General features: G+C 55.0%; 5 protein-coding genes across 5 annotated transcripts; 3 read left to right on the forward strand and 2 right to left on the reverse strand.

Annotated features, from left to right (window-relative positions):
- Positions 1–1,117: 1,117 nt before the first annotated feature.
- G647_09052 (uncharacterized protein) lies at positions 1,118–5,808 on the forward strand (the record flags this gene model as incomplete). The annotated part of the gene is made up of 5 exons (XM_008733357.1): positions 1,118–1,852; positions 1,899–3,134; positions 3,723–4,067; positions 4,167–4,966; positions 5,058–5,808. The coding sequence occupies 5 exons, from the start codon at positions 1,118–1,120 to the stop codon at positions 5,806–5,808; spliced, it is 3,867 nt and encodes a 1,288-aa protein (XP_008731579.1).
- Positions 5,809–5,957: 149 nt separating this feature from the next.
- G647_09053 (uncharacterized protein) lies at positions 5,958–6,904 on the reverse strand (the record flags this gene model as incomplete). Its single annotated transcript, XM_008733358.1, has 2 exons — positions 5,958–6,402; positions 6,495–6,904. 2 exons carry the CDS (start codon positions 6,902–6,904, stop codon positions 5,958–5,960), a joined length of 855 nt encoding a protein of 284 aa, XP_008731580.1.
- An 858-nt stretch (positions 6,905–7,762) lies between these two features.
- On the forward strand, positions 7,763–9,736 carry G647_09054 (uncharacterized protein; the record flags this gene model as incomplete). The annotated part of the gene is made up of 1 exon (XM_008733359.1): positions 7,763–9,736. One exon carries the CDS (start codon positions 7,763–7,765, stop codon positions 9,734–9,736), a length of 1,974 nt encoding a protein of 657 aa, XP_008731581.1.
- Positions 9,737–10,792: 1,056 nt separating this feature from the next.
- G647_09055 (uncharacterized protein) lies at positions 10,793–11,899 on the reverse strand (the record flags this gene model as incomplete). The annotated part of the gene is made up of 1 exon (XM_008733360.1): positions 10,793–11,899. One exon carries the CDS (start codon positions 11,897–11,899, stop codon positions 10,793–10,795), a length of 1,107 nt encoding a protein of 368 aa, XP_008731582.1.
- A 2,966-nt stretch (positions 11,900–14,865) lies between these two features.
- On the forward strand, positions 14,866–19,116 carry G647_09056 (uncharacterized protein; the record flags this gene model as incomplete). The annotated part of the gene is made up of 1 exon (XM_008733361.1): positions 14,866–19,116. The coding sequence occupies one exon, from the start codon at positions 14,866–14,868 to the stop codon at positions 19,114–19,116; it is 4,251 nt and encodes a 1,416-aa protein (XP_008731583.1).
- Between the last annotated feature and the right edge of the window lie 870 nt (positions 19,117–19,986).

Raw genomic sequence — 19,986 nt, forward strand, 5'->3', positions numbered from 1 at the left:
ATCTAAGACTTGCGCAGAGACACCACCGTTATTTACCCAACCAGGTTGCCCAGCAGGGCCGAAAAAAGTCAATCAAGCCCTGCATTGCCTCGCATGGAAGCGATACCTTTTCCCCTCCCAGGACTCTCTCATTACCTGTCATTTCTCCCACCGTGCATGCTCGAGCTGGCGCGGCCATCTCCAGGTGTCTCTGGGTGTTACTCCGGAAATCGTGCATACCCTGGCGAGCTCGATGCTACGCGCAATCTGATTGGCGAGACGATGCCCTCCTCGCACCTCTTAAATGAGGGGTTTGCAGCATAGTCCACGCGATCGCACGCATCGAGGACTTCAGCTGAGCGCCACATTGGGCCAGAAGCGTGCCCACCTCGTCTCTGGATGCCAGGGTCGCGCCGTGGCTCCCCAGAAAGTGGACATGGTGGACACCGGGCCAAACGAATGGACCCTCCAGCCTGAGTGCCCTGAATCCATTCATGTCTTCACTCCATGGGCTGGTAGGTGTTGAACGGTGCCGAAATGCGAGATCCATGTATATTCACCATCCATTGCCCTACAAACAGCGACTGCTCAATCGCCGACAGCTTGAACGCCAACCGTGTGCACGAGACGTGCTGAGAGGGTCTGCTGGCTGGCTTATCACCACGCAATCATGCCGCATCCAGCTGTTGTCGAACCACCAATCATCTCCATGATGTAGCCAGTGAGTCACACCGGTCTCGATTTGGCTCCTGGGGACCATCCGTTGATTAGGTACGCTGCCCCCCAAGCTAGGGATGGAGGCAGCCATTCCAGCCGCGCCCCATGAGCAGACCCTGTAACTCGGGGCCAAGTCCTTCGCAAATCAGGTAGCGGTACAGTATCTTAGGGCTTGCAGCGGTGTGGTGCAGCTGCAGCTACATCCCTGCCAGGGCTGCTTTTGATCCTAGACGGTCAACACCTGGAATGCTGCAGAGCCTCATGCCGGGCCGGGCATGGATTTGCATCGTGGAAGGGCGAGCCGTTCCCTGTGGCCCGCCTGCGTGCTGCCTGCCTTCTCATGATTCTCTGCATGCCCAGTTTCTCATTTCCTCGGCGCGTACACCAGTTTATCCATTCCACCCCATCCTTTTCGTATCAAATGTCGTTGCTAGACGCGACACCCCTCAACGGTCTCGACTCGAGTCTGTCGGCCGTCATGAACGCCGTGTACGGGTCCGAGAGTGCGACGAACAGTCCCGAAGAGTCTGACAACGAAGAGCCAGCCGAAAAACAGTTACGAGGGCTACTTTCCGAACACATGGTCATGAATCCTCTCGACCACAAAGATTTCTTGCCAGAGAGCTCGTTCAAGCAACTGATCAATAGAGACCGCATCAGAATTTGCATGCCGGGTGTGAAGGAGGACTTGATTGAGTTCGTTTCAGACCATGCGCCGAGGCTTTTTGCGATCGTGGTATACATTCAAGAATTTGGAAAAGAACTGAGTTCCGCTATGACCAGGTTCAGGAAACACGGACTCACAGATGGACACCTTCCTATTCCGAACATCAATGAGAAGGGAGTGTGTTCCTACAACCGGAGCAGTCCGGGACGAGAACAGCACTCTCGACTGACCGCAGTAACCCAGTGCTCTCACAGTCGTGCATTGGATGCCCTCCACCACAAGCAATGGAAGCATGACAAGATTCGCCAGCTCTACAGCGATCAGTGGATGTTCTTGTCCCCGGTGTTCACAAAAGAGAAGTTCGAGCACAACCTCGATCCAAGAATCGTGTTGCCCTTCACCAGGCGAGGGGGCGGTTCCGGGAAAGGCCACTTCAGCGAAGTGCGAGAGGTATATCTTCGCGCAGATCATCAACGGATTTTTCCCACGGTAGGACCGCCCCTGCTCATGCACCCACCTGTCTGACTGAGCGTAGGAAGAGAACAAAGAGATCCGCATCGCCATCAAGGAGATCACAAATATAGCTGGCAGCGCACATGAGGCTGAGAAGGTCTGGAAGCGCGAGGCCAGGGCTCTGGAAATGATCAGCTACCTGAACCACCCCCATCTTATACGTCGCATCGCTGCGATATCTCGCGCGGAGAAGTACTACTTCCTTTTCGAGTGGGCCGACGGTGGAACTCTTCGGGATTTTTGGGAGAGTGAAAGTCGACCGGAGCTGACGGCCGATCGGGTCAGGGAGATCGTTGAACAGCTCCACGGTCTGGCCAAGGCTGTCGAGGCTCTACACAAATACGTCGGCAACCAGACCTCCCCAGCTCGTGTCAGCCACATCCGCGATGCCAAAGAAGATCACAATGGTGCTCTTCCTAGCAATGCTCCGGCCATAACACTCAACGATGCGGACTCTCTTGTCGAGAGCGAGGAGGACGATGATAAACCTTCCCGCACCGGCCATTTCCGTCATGGCGATTTGAAACCTGACAACATCCTTCGTTTCAACAGACACGGCAGCTGGCTTGGGACTCTCCAAGTTGCGGATCTCGGATTGGCAAAGCAGCACCGAAGAGACACCATTCAGAGAAGGCAAGCAACAACTCAGAAATATGGAACGATACAGTACGAGCCACCCGAAGTGGTCACCGACAGATACGGGCCAAGGTCTCGTCTTTATGACATGTGGGCAATGGGTTGTATCATCCTCGAGACCATCATCTGGCTGCTCTATGGGCTCGATGCGCTGAACAAGTTCTTGAACACCAAAATTTCAACGCAGTCGGAAAATACACTTTATTACACGATCCGCGGTGGAAGGGCCGAGGTGAGCGGGCTCGTCACTAGCCTAATGAAGGATATACTGGAAAACGACCCTGAATGCAATGCTTCCTCCGGCTCCGCGCTCGGCGATCTCATCAGGCTGGTCGCCGACAAACTACTTCTTGTCGACCTGCCCGGCCCTGGCGTCAACTCCGAGTCGACATGCCGTATCGACGCCGAAAAGCTTGCCGAAGCACTTGCTAACATCAAACGCAGATCCCGTGATATGACATACCTATTCACCGGCCACAACCGCGCCAATGTTCAGATTCCACGCGTGATAACGGCACAGGATGTACCGCTACCACCGACGGCCCACTTGTCGCCGCGTGCAGCATTCCAACACAGGCCATATCGTGAACCAGGCGTAGTCCAACCCATTTCGATCAAGGCTGTTCAGGGAAGTGGGTCGATGGAGATGCGGTTTTCACCAGCAAGTCCCAACCACCCTGGACGAAGCAAAGGGGACATTGGGGACAAACACTGACGTTGCCCCTGCGTTATCCAGGATGTATGTGCCTCCCAAGCATCGATTGTCTAATGTCCGAGCTGACCAAAGTATTGTCGATTTCAAAGACCGTAAGTGGAAAAGCTCAGATGCCGTCAAAGCCTGGAAATGCTAATATCGCCAGCAGTATGTGAGTGCAATTCCGAACACAATTGGTGCAATGGCAGCTGACGCTGTCGACCCTGTTTCCACAGAGAGTAAGCGTTGTCACGCTCGCTCGACCGCATCCTCGCTAATATATCCCCAGCATGTGAGCCGCGACCCAGCATATAATCTGCGCCAGCTGTAGCTAACTTGGCGTGTCTTTGCTCTTGTCACTGCAGGAGGCAAGTCAGAGCTCTTTCTGTTCCGAGATTTGCCTGAGCCCGCCCGCGTCTAACCTAGATTACCTGCTGTTTAGCCAGTAAGTACCAAGGGGGTCCCTTCCCGACCTTCTGCCTTCCTCTGTCTGTTCTAACTGAGTTGAAATGAAAGCTGAGCCAAGACGACTGGGAATTTGTGGACGATTCTCGGTTCGCTCTCCAAGTTTTCAAAAACCTGGGAGAGGCTTATGCATCCGTCTTCCCCGGGAAAGCGTCGGATCTTTGCAGCCGCTGTCGAGAACATGATTTCAACTCCGGGATTTCCATACGAGAGCCGTTAGTTGCGCTAGAGGCAAGCGCATCCAGCTGCGATCTCTGCTCAATGCTCCTCAAAGCTTGGAAGCGATGTGGCGACGGTGGCGACACGTCCGCCACTGTAGAATTTCAAAAGGTAGGCTCGGGCCTGAGTGTTGAGCATTCGAGCGGACGAATGCCCATTTTATCGATACGCAGAGGGGTCGGACGAGGTACGTACACATCTCATCACGTGGATTCATGCAAGATCGGGCATTACTGACACCATGGGACTGTGCCTTCAGGCCATGGATGGACACAGCCAAGCAGCGGCCTCTCAAGAGTAACGTTGGGATTCTCCCAACTTCCCACCATCGGCAGCTTGGAGTATTTCCACGTGCTTCGACAATGGCTTGACGACTGTAACAAATACCACAGCCACTGTCGTCGAGATCCACACAACCCGAAGGGCACACCGACCCGGCTCATCGACGTCGGGACTGATCCGCACGCTCCAACAGTACGTCTGCACGAAACCGGCAAGCGTACGACAACCAACGAGGCCGAAGACTTGACGTACATCGCATTATCCCATCCGTGGGGAGACCCAGCAGTCCACAGCCACTTTTGCACAACGAGTCACAACCTTGACCAGCACTGGCAGGCGATTCCGATTACAGCGCTCCCTCGCACATTCAGCGATGCCGTCATCGTGACGAGAGCGCTAGGAGTGCGATTCCTGTGGATTGACAGCCTCTGCATCATCCAGAACGACCGGGGCGACTTGCAGAACGAAATCGAACGAATGGAAATGGTGTTTAGCAATGCCTACTGTGTCATTGCTGCATCCCGTGCCACGGGGATGTCGGATGGCTTCCTCGACGATCGGCCCACGCGAGAGGTCGTTCGGATCGACAGCCGACGGGACGAGGGATCCCCCGTCTTTGTCTGTGAGGCCATCGATGATTTTCAAGGTCATGTTATCGAAGGTGCCTTGAACAAGCGTGGGTGGGTCTTGCAGGAACGCGCTCTAGCACGTCGGACAATCTATTTCACTGCCCAGCAAACTTACTGGGAATGTGGCTGCGGAGTGCGGTGCGAGACGTTGACCAGAATGCACAAGTGAGTTTCAGCCCTTTCAGGCTTCCTTCATCATGGTCTGTCTTGTTCTGGGGGAGGCATGCTAACAAACTTTTTTACCACCGCACCGCAGCAACCAAGCAGACTTCCTTGGAGATCCGAACTTCCCTCGGGTCGCAATGGAATCTCCCAAGGGCGCCAAGATCCGGCTATACGAGTCTCTGTACAAGCGGTACTCGCGGCTGGAATTCACCGCGTTGGAGGACAAACCTGTGGCGATCGCCGGACTGGAGCAACGACTGATCCGTGTGTTCGACACTCACGGCGGCTTTGGTCTCTTCGAGCAGTATCTGGGCCGTAGCCTCCTGTGGCAGCGGGACGCGCAGGTGCGAACCATGACACGAATCCATTTCCGCACGCAGGTAGTGCCGTCGTGGTCTTGGATGGCGTACGAAGGAGGCATCACGTTCATGGACCTCCCATTCAAAGGCGTGGACTGGGAACGAAAGGAGATCCGCTCTCCCTGGAACCATCAGCCGGCGTCGGGTCCGACGTGGCTTTCTACCGGTCGTGGCTCTTGCACTCATCTGGAAGCCGTCGCAAGGTCCTTCTGGGTGCAGTCGTGCGGCGACGGCGACCAGCTGTCCGAGCCTCTGTACCAGATTGTGTTCGATCAAGATGAGCCACCACCTGGGGAGCATGCCTTGAAGTGTGTCATCATTGGGCGGAGCAAATTGGGGGCTGATGGCGACGCGCGGAGACACTATGTTCTCATTGTGGGACAGCAGTCAAATAGAAGCCGGTACGAAAGAGTGGGCGTTGGATTCATGCCGGGGAACTGGATTGTGTTGGATGAGCCTGGGCTCAAGGTGTCTGTGTACTAGACCATGCATGGTCTTTGAGACTCGGCCAACGCGCCGCTATTGTGATGATGCCTCTTCGCAAGACCTTCCACAGCTTCGTGCAAGCTCCACAGCCGGCGATGCGCCGTTGTTTGCAGATTCCCCAATTATCTGGCACGAAGGCCTATTCGCTACGTCGGCTTGTCTTGCTCAATCCCATCCGCTACATCAGCCACCGAGGCCGACGGGGCATGTTCGTACAACTTCTGTCGCGCCGTGTCCGCGAGCGTCCCCTGCGGCCCGGTCTTTTCTTCCCGCCTGTTCAGATATGAGAGATAGGTCTGCCACACCACGGCAAAGAAGCCAGAAAATGCAAATCGAAGGTGTGCCGGGATTACAGTGAAGTTCACGGCCGTCACCGCCGGCCAGAACTTGGCCGAGCTCACTACACTTTCCGGCACAGCTGATACCACACGGTGTATGACGACGGAGGGCGGTGCGCCCGACAAAAGCGCTTGTATCCCGAAGAAGTAAGTGTTGAAGATCGGGGCAAAGAAGAACTGCTGGATCAGCACCTTGACCGTGATCGAGGTCCACCTGGAGGCATAATTGAAGTGACTTCCCAGGAAAAGAAACCTGTAAAACACCAACCCCAAACAACGTCCCGTCAGTTACATACATCCAACGTTGAGATTGGGCTTTTCTTTACGCAGGGTAGTAGGCCCTACCATTTGTACCCTGGTACGGCCGCCATGCTGCCCACCACTATCATTCGCGCGGTCCGGACGGGATCGTACGGTTCACCGCCGACCTCTTGGGCCAGCAGGTCTCCGCACAGATATGTCGTCATCGACGTCGCCGCGGCCGTGGCTAGAGGTCTCCGCCGCTGTATGCGACTGAACCAGCTGAAAAAGTCCTTGACGGGGCTGAGACGGTGGTACCACAGCGGGCTCGGCACGTCGATAAACGACGGTTCCGTCGAGTGTGGGACTTCGGTCACCACTTGGTTCGGCGTGTGAGGCGTCTTTTGCAGTTCGGCCGTCTTGATCTGGTCTTTCGTGAAGACGGTCCTGCTGAACCGGCGGTGTCGCGGGAGGAAGCCGCGCCGTCCGACGTGTCTCGAGAGCTGGGCCAGCATTGCTCGGTGTGGCCCTGGGGAGAAGGGCTGATGCCGATGCAAGAAGGGGCTTCACATGGTCGACGGCGGGGAGGTGGTTCGATTTCGACGTTAGCAGCTGAGCGGGATGGAAATTGCCGACATGATAGGGAGAGGTCCGGCAAGCGCTGTGACTCCGGAGCGACGGGGTGGCGCTTGATGAACGTCTTGTAAGTATGGGCATTTGGAAGACGGCATCAAGAGTGGTGACTCCGAAAGCCGGAAGCGAGAGCAAACGCACGCGAATCTCGGTGACGTCAGCGGCACAAATAAATACGAGTAGAATCCTCGACACGCAAAAAAGTCCCGCAAACTTGCTGAGCTATACCCAGTACTGTACCTCGTGGACTCTGTAGAGGCTGGTTTTGCCGGCAGCCGTAATGCCCGGACAGCAATCGCAGAGGTTCACCGATATCTTTCACTCCCCACACGAGTACTTTGGAAACAAGTGTAGACGCATATCTTCTTTGGTCGCCCGCCAAGTTTGTGTTGCAAGTATCGCTGCGCAGCCATTCAGATTGCCGTAATGCGGGGGGAAAGTACGGTGGATCACTACTGCAGACCATGACTGCCAATGACGCACTTCCCGTTTCTGGTGGGGCTCGCCGGGGCCGCTGATGTGCCAATGCCGTCGCCTTCTACGAGTAGCGCCGTCGTTCCTCTGCATCTCGATCTCACAGGCACCGATCAAGCAGTACCGATCATCTTCTCTCTTTGAGTCCACGCAGTCTGACCCGTGGCCGCTAGTCTTCGAGATAGACTCTGATTCGATCCTTGTCAGCATTGAGCGCTGTCCTCATCTCCGGAATAGGCGTGCAGTCGCTGCTGGACGCAACAGCCATGGACAGACTCCCTGCAGAGATCCTTGTTGATATCCTCGACTACATCGATGCCGAAGAACTGGTATCAGTCCAGCGAACTTGCTCGGCTTTGTCCCACGTGGCATATTCCAATCCTCTGTGGAGGTACAAATGCTTCGAGAAATCGCCAAGCGCGTCGATGAGGCAGACCAGTAGTATCTTGAACACCCTGACCAATGCGCTGGAAGGTCTGACTCTCTCAGAGCGACCTGCCCAACCCCGACACTCCGCGGCAAGCAGCCATGGATCAGAACGAGTGGCTGAAAGTGCCCGAGCCCGTGCCGTCAACCGGTGGGATCTGTCAGCGGAAGGTGAAATAGTCGACTGGTACTCCGAGTACAAGGGCAGATACGCCCCGTTGAGCGCGGACTGGCTTGCCGACGATGCCACAGCACACACGGAGGTCAAAGGCATATCGTTGCTCCCGGGGACCGAACTAGTGGTCGGATACCTGGAAGACCATAGTGTCTGCGTCTGGGATCTTACCCGGGCCTCGACTCGACGGAGAAAATTCCGGGAACTGGGACGAAGCAAACTGCAAACGTCTACGCTACCTGTCGGCCCTCGACACACGGGCGATAATTTGGTCGTTGACTGCGTGAGCAGTTTCGCCTCGCAGCAGAAAGCTTATGTGGCCGTCGGCAGCGTTGTGGAGGAGATCGACCTCAACACTCTCACAGTGCTGTCGCATTCGAGTTACCCATACCCAATCACGGCTCTGTCGCAACCAGGGCCGCTGGATCTTCCGCTGACCGTAGGCACCCAATGGAGTCTCCATGTTCTCGATCCGCGAGTGCCTGTCCACCACTCCTCTCCATCTTCGGAAGAACGCACGGAAGAGATATCAGCCCAGCCAGGGAGGCTGACGGCCATGCTCCCGGACATAGTCGGAAAGTCGTCATTGCTGCTCACCGATATACCGGGGGACTCCTCGGTCCTGCCCGCCATATTCAGAAGGTCGTCGCCCTTTTCATCCAACCCTCTCCCTTCCGCACAACTCTCCAGCTCGCCAAGCTGGCTACCACCCCAAAGCCTGCGAAACCCATCATGGAATAGCTTTGCTAAAGTCGAGCCCGGCCCGCTCAACATCCTTCATCAGGCCGAGAACGAGATCCTCATCTGCGGCAGATTTCCCAGCATCCTGTCCTACGATCGCCGGTTCTTCCCTCGATTACAGTACGTCATCCACTCCAGCGCCAGTCTCTCCGCCATGACATCCATCCCCCACCCTCCGGCCGGATCATCCTCGAACGTGACCGGCTTATCCACGCTCGTCGCATGCGGGGAATATCGTGGTCGAGGCTCCCTTGAACTCTACTCCCTACCGCACGTAAAACTAGACCAGCAGCACCATCCGCCCCCTTGCGACACCCCGTCAGAAGACGATGATGTCGACATTGGCAAATCTCGCTCCCGCATATCCACGTCTCCGTCGGACGCCGGCCTGTTCAGCTACAAAAACCGGCAAGACGCTGCGAAATCCAAGATCCTCTCCGTCGCCGCGCAGGGCATGAGGATTGTCTTCTCCGACTCTGAGGGCGGGTTGAAGTGGGTGGAGCGGGACGGCCACAGCCTGGCACGCAGGTGGAACATCAACGCCTTTGAGATAGGGAACGCAAACGGCATGGCCACCTCGGCCTTCACGACAGGTGACCTCGTCGCTCGCAAGATCATTCCCCTAGCCGAACCTGATTCCGAAAGAGGCGTAAGAGGTGATGGCGACCTGCTGATCTGGACGGGCGAGAAAATCGGCATCGTGACCACGAATCCACAGTACATGAACCACGAGGACATGGTCAATGAGATGGAGGGGAATGCGGACGAGAAGAAGCAGAAGGAAGAGCAGGAGAGGAAGGAAGAAGAGTACTCCAAGACTATGCGGCAGGCACTGGAGCGCCAGGCCGACGAGCGACGGTGGATGAGTCAATTCAGGCTCAAGACGAGGAATTGGTGACGATGTGAGGCGCGCCGGATACCGTGAGCTAGCTGCATTGCGTAGAGCTATATTCGAGTAGACAAGTGCGTTTCGAGTCGAGCCATGTACGTTGCCATCCTTGTCTCCATACTGTATGGATATCAATAGTTATAAGCAATGAGTGCCATGCCGTGTCGTGTGGACTGATCAGCAAGAAAGCAAGCAAGTAAATAAGGAGGCAAGCAAGTAAATAAGGAGGCAAGCAAGTAGGCAAGCAAGTAAATAAGGAGGCAAGCAAGTAGGCAAGCAAGTAAATAAGAGACTAGAAGAATCGAAAACCTGCCAACAATACAGCAGATGCGGAAGAATCTCAAGAACAGCGACACGCGTTGGTCGACACGGATCACAAATATGTCCTGGCTTTTTACACCTAAACCTGGAAAGACGTTTGTACAGAGTACATACTTATGGTATGCACTGGACGTGCACACACCTACACGAAAGCGGACTACTACTGTAATACGGGGTGTACGAGGTATTTAATTATTGCCTCTTCATCTTCATCTGCATCTGCATGCATTTGCGTGTCTCGAGACCCTCCCCCCATCGCTTCCTTCCTTCCTTCCTTCCGCGTCCGCCGTCCGATTCCGAATCCATCCCGCTCGGCATGAAATGAAACCATGATTACTTGTACATACATGTGCGTCGCCGTGCATGATCCTGCAATCTCGTCCCGCGCAGCACGACTTCCCGCTCCCTTGCCCAACGCCGGTGACGCCGTAATGGCAGCGCCGTTTGAAAACCCCAAAATCTGTGAAACCAGGGACCGTGGCAATGCTTTGACATGGGGTCGTCGTGTCGTGCTGTTTTGTCGCGTATTGCGCACAGCGCACAGCGCACAATAATCAATAATCAATAATCACACTCGCATGCAGCTGAAGAGGTGTCACTCCACCTCGCACAAAGGAAATTCGAGAAGCCCAATGCAAAGGAAGGTAGGTAAGTAGGAAGGAAGGCAGCACTGTTCCAATTAAATCGCAGTACAATACACCCTGACATTGCATGCTTCCCACCAGGTGACGTCCACGACCTGCTTCATCCAATCACGCTATCGTACTGGTAGCAGAACGGCCCGCCCGTCGTAGAAATCAGCTCCCTGACTTTGATGGGACTCAGCTGGAAGTATCCCCAGTCGGGCTCGACCGAGTCGAGCGTGACCACGGCGCTGGGCGGCGTGTTCAGCGCCGTGCCCGTACTGCCATCGAGTTGATCCGCCAGTTCCGGGTAATTCTGCTGCCATGACCAGTACACCTTGTCGATCATGGTGTGGAGGGGATACCAGACCGGGTCTTGCGCACTGACGTGGATCGAGTCCATCTGGCCGCCCACGCTGAAGTGGGCGCCCGAGTGGATGCCGAGGCTTGACGACCCGATCACGCCGTTGAGGAGGAACTCGAAGTTGGACGCGTTGGTTGCGTGCGCCGCGGCCACGAGTTCCGTGCCGTTGGTGTACGTCTGGGAGACGTAGGCGTTGAGGTCGCGCATGAGACAGATGTCGTTGTACGCGAACGCGTCGGCAGGGAGGGTCCCCTGAATGAGTTGGCTGGGGTCGATGAATTTGAGGGGTGCGACCTGGTTGGCGAAGGGACCCGTCGTGACACACCCGCCGCCTGTGCCGTGTGGGATCGTCAACTCCGCACCGAGCGTGATGGGCCCTGTGTCGTTGTAGACGCCGTCGCCGGACATGGAGTATTCGGAGCCGTCGAAGATGGGGAAGGCGCGTGGGTCCGATGCCGTGGAGGCAAAGTCCCAGTAGGGAAAGGGGCCGCAGTAGCCGCACGATTGTTCGAGGTCGGTCTCGTACAGCCACAGGAAGTAGCGGTGCCAGGTGAGGAAGAAGGCGTCGAGGTGCACGTATTGGGTGCGGTTGACATGGATGACGGCGTAATCCATGTATCGATTGGTTGCCGCAGGGTACACGGCTGGGTCGAGGTTAGAGGGCTTGTCCATCAGGCATTTCACCGCGTCGGTGTAGGCCTTTCGCCCGTCTGGGGGCATCTTGTTGAAATCTACCCTGGCCTTGATCTTGTCGAGTGTGCACGAGGAGCCATCTCTGGCAGCGTGTCTTGCAGGAGCGGCAGAGACAAAGAAATTGGCAAGGAGAGCGGTGATGGCAGCGAAGGACAAGAGCGAATGAAGCATCGTGGGCAAAGTATGTGACCCTGGACAACGCCTACAATTCGACAGTGAATGGGCAGTGTCCAACGTGTCCTTTGTCCCTGTACGAGAAGTTAGAGGTCACCTCCTCCAGAGAAGGGATACACCAACCTAATTAAATACTGGGCAACGGGACCTCCAAGGCGGGAAGCAAGGCGCGCGAACGAGCGATCTTTATCTGGTTGGCCATCCTCGTCTGCAGCATCTAGCCGCATCTGTGAGGCATTGTCAGGCGGAATGCATGTGTGGTTGCATAATACAAATATGATTTCGTGGCAAGGCGATGGCAGGTTGGCGAGGGAGGTGTGGTCTGCATTGGCCGTGGGTCTCTCTGCGCGGACTGACAGGGGTATGCTGAGGCACGGGAAGTCGGTATGACCACTGACAGCTCGCCATCTCCGAGCTGGATGGCCTGCCAAATGCCCCGAGGCCGGTCCAGGTTAGGTCGCTCAGCTAAGAAATGAGCTTAATGGTGCTTCACTAGAACTCGCAGTTTGACCAGCGCCAATTCTCCTCGTGAGGCCGCATTGACAATGCGGGGAACCGCATCCGAAGCTTGTTCATGGTTGCTTTATAGGCTGCAACCCCGGCTGGTTCGGGCAATCAGCCTTCCACTGAAATGAATCTTGTCCATATTGACCTTCCTTTTCAGATCTCCATGCTGCGCCTTCGAACGCGGCTCGGATAGACCATCTCGATCGTGTCTCTCGGTTCGCTTTTGGCGCTTGAGATCATTCGTAACCGCAACCCGGAGCTAGTTGTCGCTCCGAGGAAGCGACTTGTGAACGGAGTGGTTCGCTCGACGAGCCTCGTGATTTCACGACGCAGACCACCCCACTCCCTTGTCCGCTCATCTGTGGCACAATGGCGTTGGCACTTGTGAATGCCCTGGTCCGGATCAGACTACCCTCTTCGCTGGCTGTGGGACACAATTTTGACTTACGCAGATCCTAGACACGTATTGACATGGTGGCATGATGATACGGAAAGCTGTATGTGTGCTGGTACTGATGACGAGCGCAGGTAGGACTCCAAGCGAGGTCGATGTCGGTGCTTTGAATTGGAGTACTGTCAATGCATTGTGCAAGGCCCGCTAGAGCAGATGCCGAGGTTGAATCCTCTTTCCCGCAGCAGCGGATGACTTTCAGGTGGTGCTTGCTTGGGCCAGACACCAATGTAGGCCTTCATCCGCAGGTATCATTCTTCGCCACGTGCTCTCTTTCAACTGTGAAACAGTAATTCAGCTGCGCAATCACCGCCAGTTTCATTGCGAATACCTGAGATTGGGGTGCAGCTCGGAGAAATATGCCAACCGGCCTCGTGTTCCACAACCTTGGAGCTAGCCCTTTCGTGGCGTACGTATCAATCTTCATAGTGAGATAGCATCAGCCTCGTTTGCATCATGTGGACTTTCGGTGTTACCTCAAGACGCTTTGTCCATACTGACTGTTCTCATTTGCCTGAGCCTAAGGGCAGTGTGGCGAAATGCTGTGGAGGTCGGTGAGGTGTCAAATGTCAGCCTATGTACTGAATACGAATCACCCGATATCGCTCAGACCATGATCAAGCATTCGCAATTCTGATTCATTAGAACAAAAACAAAGGAACATGACATACACGCGCAATAGAAGCTGAATTGGGTGCTGAGTTCAATAAGGATCCCTAGACTGAAAGAGATTCCGAAACGATGTCAATTGACAAGGAATCCTCCCAATAGCAACCGCGAACAATAGCTGGAGACGGCAGTGGCTAATACTTTGACATTGAGACTCTACAACAAAACGAGCCCCGTTCGGCAGGCAAGATTCTGGAGTCGGGATGTTTGTCTTGCTAGTAAATTGCGCCGTATGAGTTCGGAAGAAGAGTCGTTGCGTGTGGCGAAGGGATGACCGTGCGGCGAGACAACAATCAGCCGTGATTGAGCAGGCCTATAGCCTTGTCGATCGCATGGTGATGTGTTGAAATATTCTCCGAGCCTTCGAACAAATGCTGTCAAGATATGCTGTACGGACAAGTAGCAGAGTCAAAAAATGGCAGGGCGCGGAGGTCGAAGAGAGGACATCTTCGACTCAGGTAGCCACAAACAACAGTAGCAGAATTGAGACTTGTGGAGGAAAAAGTATCTTGAGGGCCCATGCGATCAATATAAAGAGCGCTGGCATTGCCACCACGAGCCATTGAACTATTCGGCAACTGAATAGTGAATGAACGGTGAATGAAAAGTGAGGCAAAGGACAATAGCAAATGATGGAGGGTTGACGCCAAGCTGAACGCACGTGACTGCCCCCGACCCCGGATTCAACTTCTACTGCCCAAAGAAACTCGACCAGCAGCAGCAACAATTATTTCATCGACTCGTCCATTGATCGAGGTCGTTTTTTCTCCAAAACACAGGGACAGTCGCAACAGAAGCTTCGCCGACGCGTTCGTCTCGATGGTACAGCTTCTCGGACCTCAGCTCTCTTCGTCCCCCTCTTCTCGGCCGTCTTCAGTCAACCAGTAACATGCCAAAACGTGGTCCATCCGAATACATCACAAAGGAACACGGTTCTATAGCGAACGAAGAAGACGATAAACCGAGAATGTCGACCGCCGCTCAGCAGGCCAGGCGCAAGTAAGTCATTCATCCAACATCTCATCTGCGCGTTGATGTTGTTGCCCTCCTGAGATTGAAACTCGAAAATCGCCAGTGGCTCCGTCGCGATTAACTGCTCCGGCTTGCTGGCTGCGGCTACCCGTCTTCCACTTCACCAGTCTCAATCCCACACCTGTGCCTATGATGTGCCCGAAGTGACTAAGGACCAAAACACTAACTGCCTGTCAGGATCGCGCAGCCTCGAGGCCGGCTAGGCGCAAATCGATCTCACACACCCTCCTCCCATGCCGTCGCGAATCCTTTCTCACAAAACCCTCCTGCAGCACAACAACAACAACAACAGACCTTTGGCGCAATGAATGGCGGTGTGACTTTCGGCGCGAGCCAGTCGTTCCCTCAACCATCGGCCGGAAACAACGGTGCTTTCAACTTCCAGCCCCCTTCGTCAAATTCCTTCACCTTTGGGGCCCCTTCCGATGCCCCAAATCCTTTCGCGAACCTGAACGGAACAAGTGACGCGCAAGACATATCGATGGAGTCGCCCCAGAAGAAAGCAGCATTTGGGAACACCTTCGGGTCGAACAGTTTCACATTTGGGCAGCCGGCACCACAACCGTCAAACCCGTTCGGTAGCCTCGATGGGAATCAGACGGCGAAGACGAATGGCAGCATCTTATTTGGGCAGACGACTACGACTTCTGCGCCCTCCAATCCATTCGGTCAATCCGCTCAATCAAATCCTTTCGGGGGCTTTGGTGGTTCGCAGCCTCCCGCATCGCAGGCTCAAACATCAGGTTTCGGCGGTTTTGGTTCAACCACAAACAACTCGTCGGCCACCACAAGTGCTTCCTTCGGCAGTTTCGGTCAGAATAATCCAATCACTGGTCAAAGTGCACTGCCGGCCTTTGGAACTCAGCAAGGTAGTGACACGCAGACTCAATCCCAACCTTCTAAGTTCGTCTTCGGACAGGCGAGTTCCAGCTCTCAGCCTCCGAGTAAGGGTCTGTTTGGCTCGTCGGCCCCGCCAGGCCAAAGCAGTGGCAGCAACCTCTTCGGACCTACGCCGTCTCAACCGTCTTCATCAGGTTTCACATTCGGCCAATCCTCGAACCAAGCTGCACCCACAACCAACCCATTCGCAAACCCCAACGCGTCGAAGCCCGATGCTTTTAACTCTGCTCCCGCCTCGTCTGATAAGTCTGCGAGCATCTCACAACCAGTGGCGGAGCCAAACCCAGCCTTGAAGTCCCCAGAGAAGCTAGAGACTTCAGGGTCTGATGCACCAGCCGTTAATCCTTTTGCCGGCCTCTTCGGGAGTGCAAGCAGCACAGCGCAGGTCGCACCAGCTTCGAAGCCGGTGTTCAGCTTCAGTACACAAAGTCAACCACCCGCGCCTGTGGCTGGGGAGGGGCAATCTAAACCGGCATTCGGCTTTGGAACAGCAAGCAACCCCGGAGCTAAAGTGACAGATGATGCATCAACACCGATGCCAGGTAATTCGCCATTCACATTTGCTTCACCAAGTCGATCTGCAGCTCAAGCATCGGACAGCTCTGAACCGAAGACCTCCGCACCCACTTTCAAATTTGGCTCAACGGCTTCTCCGGGAGGTTCGACGGCATCAGGGCTGTTCGGGAAGCCTGCTCAACCAGAAGATTCAGAAGCTACCACTGACCCGCCGACGACTGATGAAGACAAAGGAAATGCCAAGCAAACCACTTCGACTCCGCCTTTCAGTTTCAACCGTCCCTCGCAGTCAGTTTCTAGTGGGGGGCTGTTTTCCCCAGCGAAGCCGTCCATTGACAACGGCGCACCTTCGGGCGGATTATTCAGCAAGCTGAATAGTGCTGTAGAGACGTCTGCCAAAACGCAGCCGCTGTTTGGTGCCCAAGCAAAGTCGGCGACCCCGACATTCACGTCCGCGTCCGAGGTGGGGACAGAGAGCAGCACGGGTGCAGCAGAGGCGCTTAAGACTGCGCCACCCACTTTCGGTGGTGCGTCACTTCAAGCGTCCGGACAGTCTCAGCCTGCGCTGAAACCGCAGTCCACCGCGGCGAGGTCTGAGGCCGCATCTTCTCAAGTCAGTAAGTCTCCTGCCGCGAAACCAAGCTTTCCTGCACCTGGCCCGGCCACTCAAGCTCAGAACACCGCCGAGAACACACCAGACTCTGCAGTAACGCAGGCACCCAACAAACGACCAGTTTATACCAAGGGCCCAACACGCGTACCTGGCCATATCACTGCCCAGCAGTTCCAAGAATATGATCGCGACTATCGCCTTCATTCGTTGAATCACGGTTTCCAACAGAAGCTTGCCTCCCTGGACCCCCGCTCACATGACTTTGACAACGTTATCCGTCATTATGTTGCCGCACGTGACAACATCGGAGCTTCGCTGGGGATGTATATACGTAATGTTGCAGGCACAAAGCGAAAGGGTGATCAGGTTGACGATCACGAGGAACCGGGGCAAAACAAGAGAAGCCGAGAAGAACCTGCGCAAAAGCCATTCAGCTTCGGTGGTACCAATTCCTCGCATTCAACCTCATCTGCAACCAACAACGCTGCCTCTACACCCTCACAGGGGACGAAACTGCCCGACGACGGTATTCCGAAATCAACGTCCGCCAGCACAAGTGGTCTTTCACAATCCACATCGGGCTTCAAGCCAACCACAGCCAATACTGCAGGGTTTGGCCCAACATCCAGTGGAAGTACCAACGCATTTGCCTCTCTCAATACAGGCTCGACTTCTACCACATCTGCGCCATCGACGACTCCAGTCAAGTCACCACCAAAGAAGCCTGGTTTTGAGATGCCTAAATTTGGTGGTGGAAGCAGCACCAACTTTCTTGCCGCATTTGGTCAGCAAGCGAAGGAAAGCTCAGCTAAGTTTGAAAAAGATCTCCTCGAGAAGCGCAAGGCTGAAGAGTTTGACTCCGACGAAGATGACGAAGAGCAGTACCGTAAGAAAGTCGAAGAGGACAATCGGGCCAAGCGCGCAAAGATCGATGCCATTGCCAAAGGTGGCTTCAAGCCTTCATTCGGGGCTGCTTCAACGGAGAAGGCGGGCAAGCCTGCTTTCGGCGGCTTGGGCACTGCGGCTTCAGCAAATTCTTTCGCCGCTCTCACCTCAACACCGATATCTGACGGACGATCAGCAGCTGATGATGATGACGACAATGAAGATGGCAGTTACGTCGACGATAAGGACGAGGACGAGGACGAAGCCAACTCATCCAGCGATGATCGGACTGATGATGGTGAGGATGGAGAGGGCGGTGACGCCGATGCGGAGGAAGAGCAGCGCGAAGAGAGCCTACCCGAAGACGAAGTCGTTCAAGAAGGCGGAGATGAAGAAGACGACGACAACGATCTACAGGCTGCCATGGATCGAGCGAGAAAGAATCCCAATGCTGGCAAGAGCTTGTTCGAGCGGATCGAGCCTAACCCGAACAAAGAGAAAGCCACCCCAACTACAAACGGGAACAAGAAGGAGCCTGAGGACGCAAGCCCTATCATGCAACCGACGAAGAACTCCTCGTTCCCTCCTGCGGTCTGGGGCTCCCACATTGGCAAGACAACGCCTGAGCAGCCTTCATTTTCTCCTTTGACCCCTACTACCGGTGCTTCGACTGTGAAGCCAGCCAGCACCTTCATCTTCACTCCGGCGCCTACCACGACACCTACTCCAGCTCTAGGCGCCTCGATCTTCTCTGGCGGCGCTGTCAGAGGCGGTCCCGTTCCAGGAGAAGGTTTGTTCGGCTCAAGACCAAGCACACCCAGCAATGCAGAGAAGAATGGCAATCTCGCCAAATCAGTCCTCACTTCTCCAGCGGGAACTGACAACACCTGGAAACCAGGCAACAGCATATCCTTCGCGAATGGCGACAATGCTCTAAGTGCTCCTACCTTCAAGTTCACTGCGGCTTCGCCTGGGGAGAAAGACAAGAATACCTCCAGTCCCTTCGGCACTCTCTTTGGAACTGCTGCTCCTGGCTCAAGCGGTACTGTCACACCTAATCTCGGGTTTCAATTTGGTGCTCCTACTTCCACTCCGGCACCAGGCTTTCTAGGTGCGGTTTCCCATCTTGCAAGCGGATCTGCAGCCAGCTCCGCGGCCTCCTCTCGGGCTACATCGCCGGGTGTCTCAGAAAATGAATCTGTTGCTACAAACGAAACGGAGGATACCACCGAAGACCCGCAGACATCGTTGATGGATTCTCGCGCCGGCGAAGAGAACGAAACCACTCTGTGGGAAGGCCGCTCTAAAGCACTCATGTTTGTCAATGCCGAGACGGCAAAAGGCACGAAGTATACGCCCAATGACTGGAACTCTGTGGGCATTGGTCAAGTGCGCGTGCTCAAGGACAAAACCAGTAACAAAACTCGCCTGGTCTTCCGGGTCGAGCCATCCGCGAATATCCTTTTTAATTCTCATCTCGTGGGCAGCACGACATACGAAAGCGTACCGAGCAACAAGAGTGGTGCGGTGCGAGGAGCGCTCATGTACAAGGGCAACCTCACACGATTGGTGTTCAAGTTAAAGACGGCAGAGATGGCCAACGAGTTGGCCAAGGTCTTGGAGGAGAACAAGAGTGTTTGATTGAATTGCTTATGTTGCGCTTGGATGGGTTGAACAGAAGGTTCTTGGCCGCAGGTCTCTTCTACTATGTGATTACTTAATGTGGAATTGGGTTGATATGGGCTGGACGGGCAAATGCATGTAGCAAAGGTCAAGAAGAACAGACACGGAGTTCTTGCACAGCGATGGAGTTCTTGGGAAAGGATTACTTTGCCAAATGTACAGTGACAGACGGACAGTTGGAGTGTGTGGGTGCGTGGACGCGGGTGAAGAGGTGATTCAGACTGTCTGATTGCATGGCATCATTGCAATAGTGTTGGCCGGTCGTCGATGTCGATCAGGTTGCCTTGGTCTCTGCAGAGGCGCGGCTCCTTGTCCCTCGGGCAAGTTGAGCTCCCTCGTCAGCAGTGACCATCCTGGTGCGCGGCAACCCGACTGCAGCTCGCAGCAGAAGAGGCGCGGCTCCTCGTTTCTCTTGAGAAATGGGTTGAGCTCCCTCTCTTGCCGCTTGAGCTCCTCGGTCCACGACATGCTGGAACACTGCAGGCATTGAAATGAGATAACAAGGATGCACCTAGGAGAGCTGTTGGAAAGTGGAGGAATCAACGTTGCGGAGAACACGAGTAGAGGGACAATCCAAATGGCAGGAGTGCAACCTAAGAGTGATTCTCATAATATCTTGCGTGGTCTCCGCATCTGCCGCAGGCGGGTTTTGGCTTCCTGGCAGTGCTTTTTCACCAGTGCGTGCTTTGTGAACGTTCACCACCACGGCACCAATGCCGATCACAGGCAAAATGGCGAAGTGGTGGCATCGTGTACCATCGCGGTCTACCGTCCGACAGTGTGGTGAGGCGGATCATATGGACATGGACCTCCTCCACCGAGCATCTC

Source organism: Cladophialophora carrionii, assembly GCF_000365165.1.
Source record: "Cladophialophora carrionii CBS 160.54 unplaced genomic scaffold supercont1.8, whole genome shotgun sequence".
NCBI lineage: Eukaryota > Fungi > Ascomycota > Eurotiomycetes > Chaetothyriales > Herpotrichiellaceae > Cladophialophora > Cladophialophora carrionii.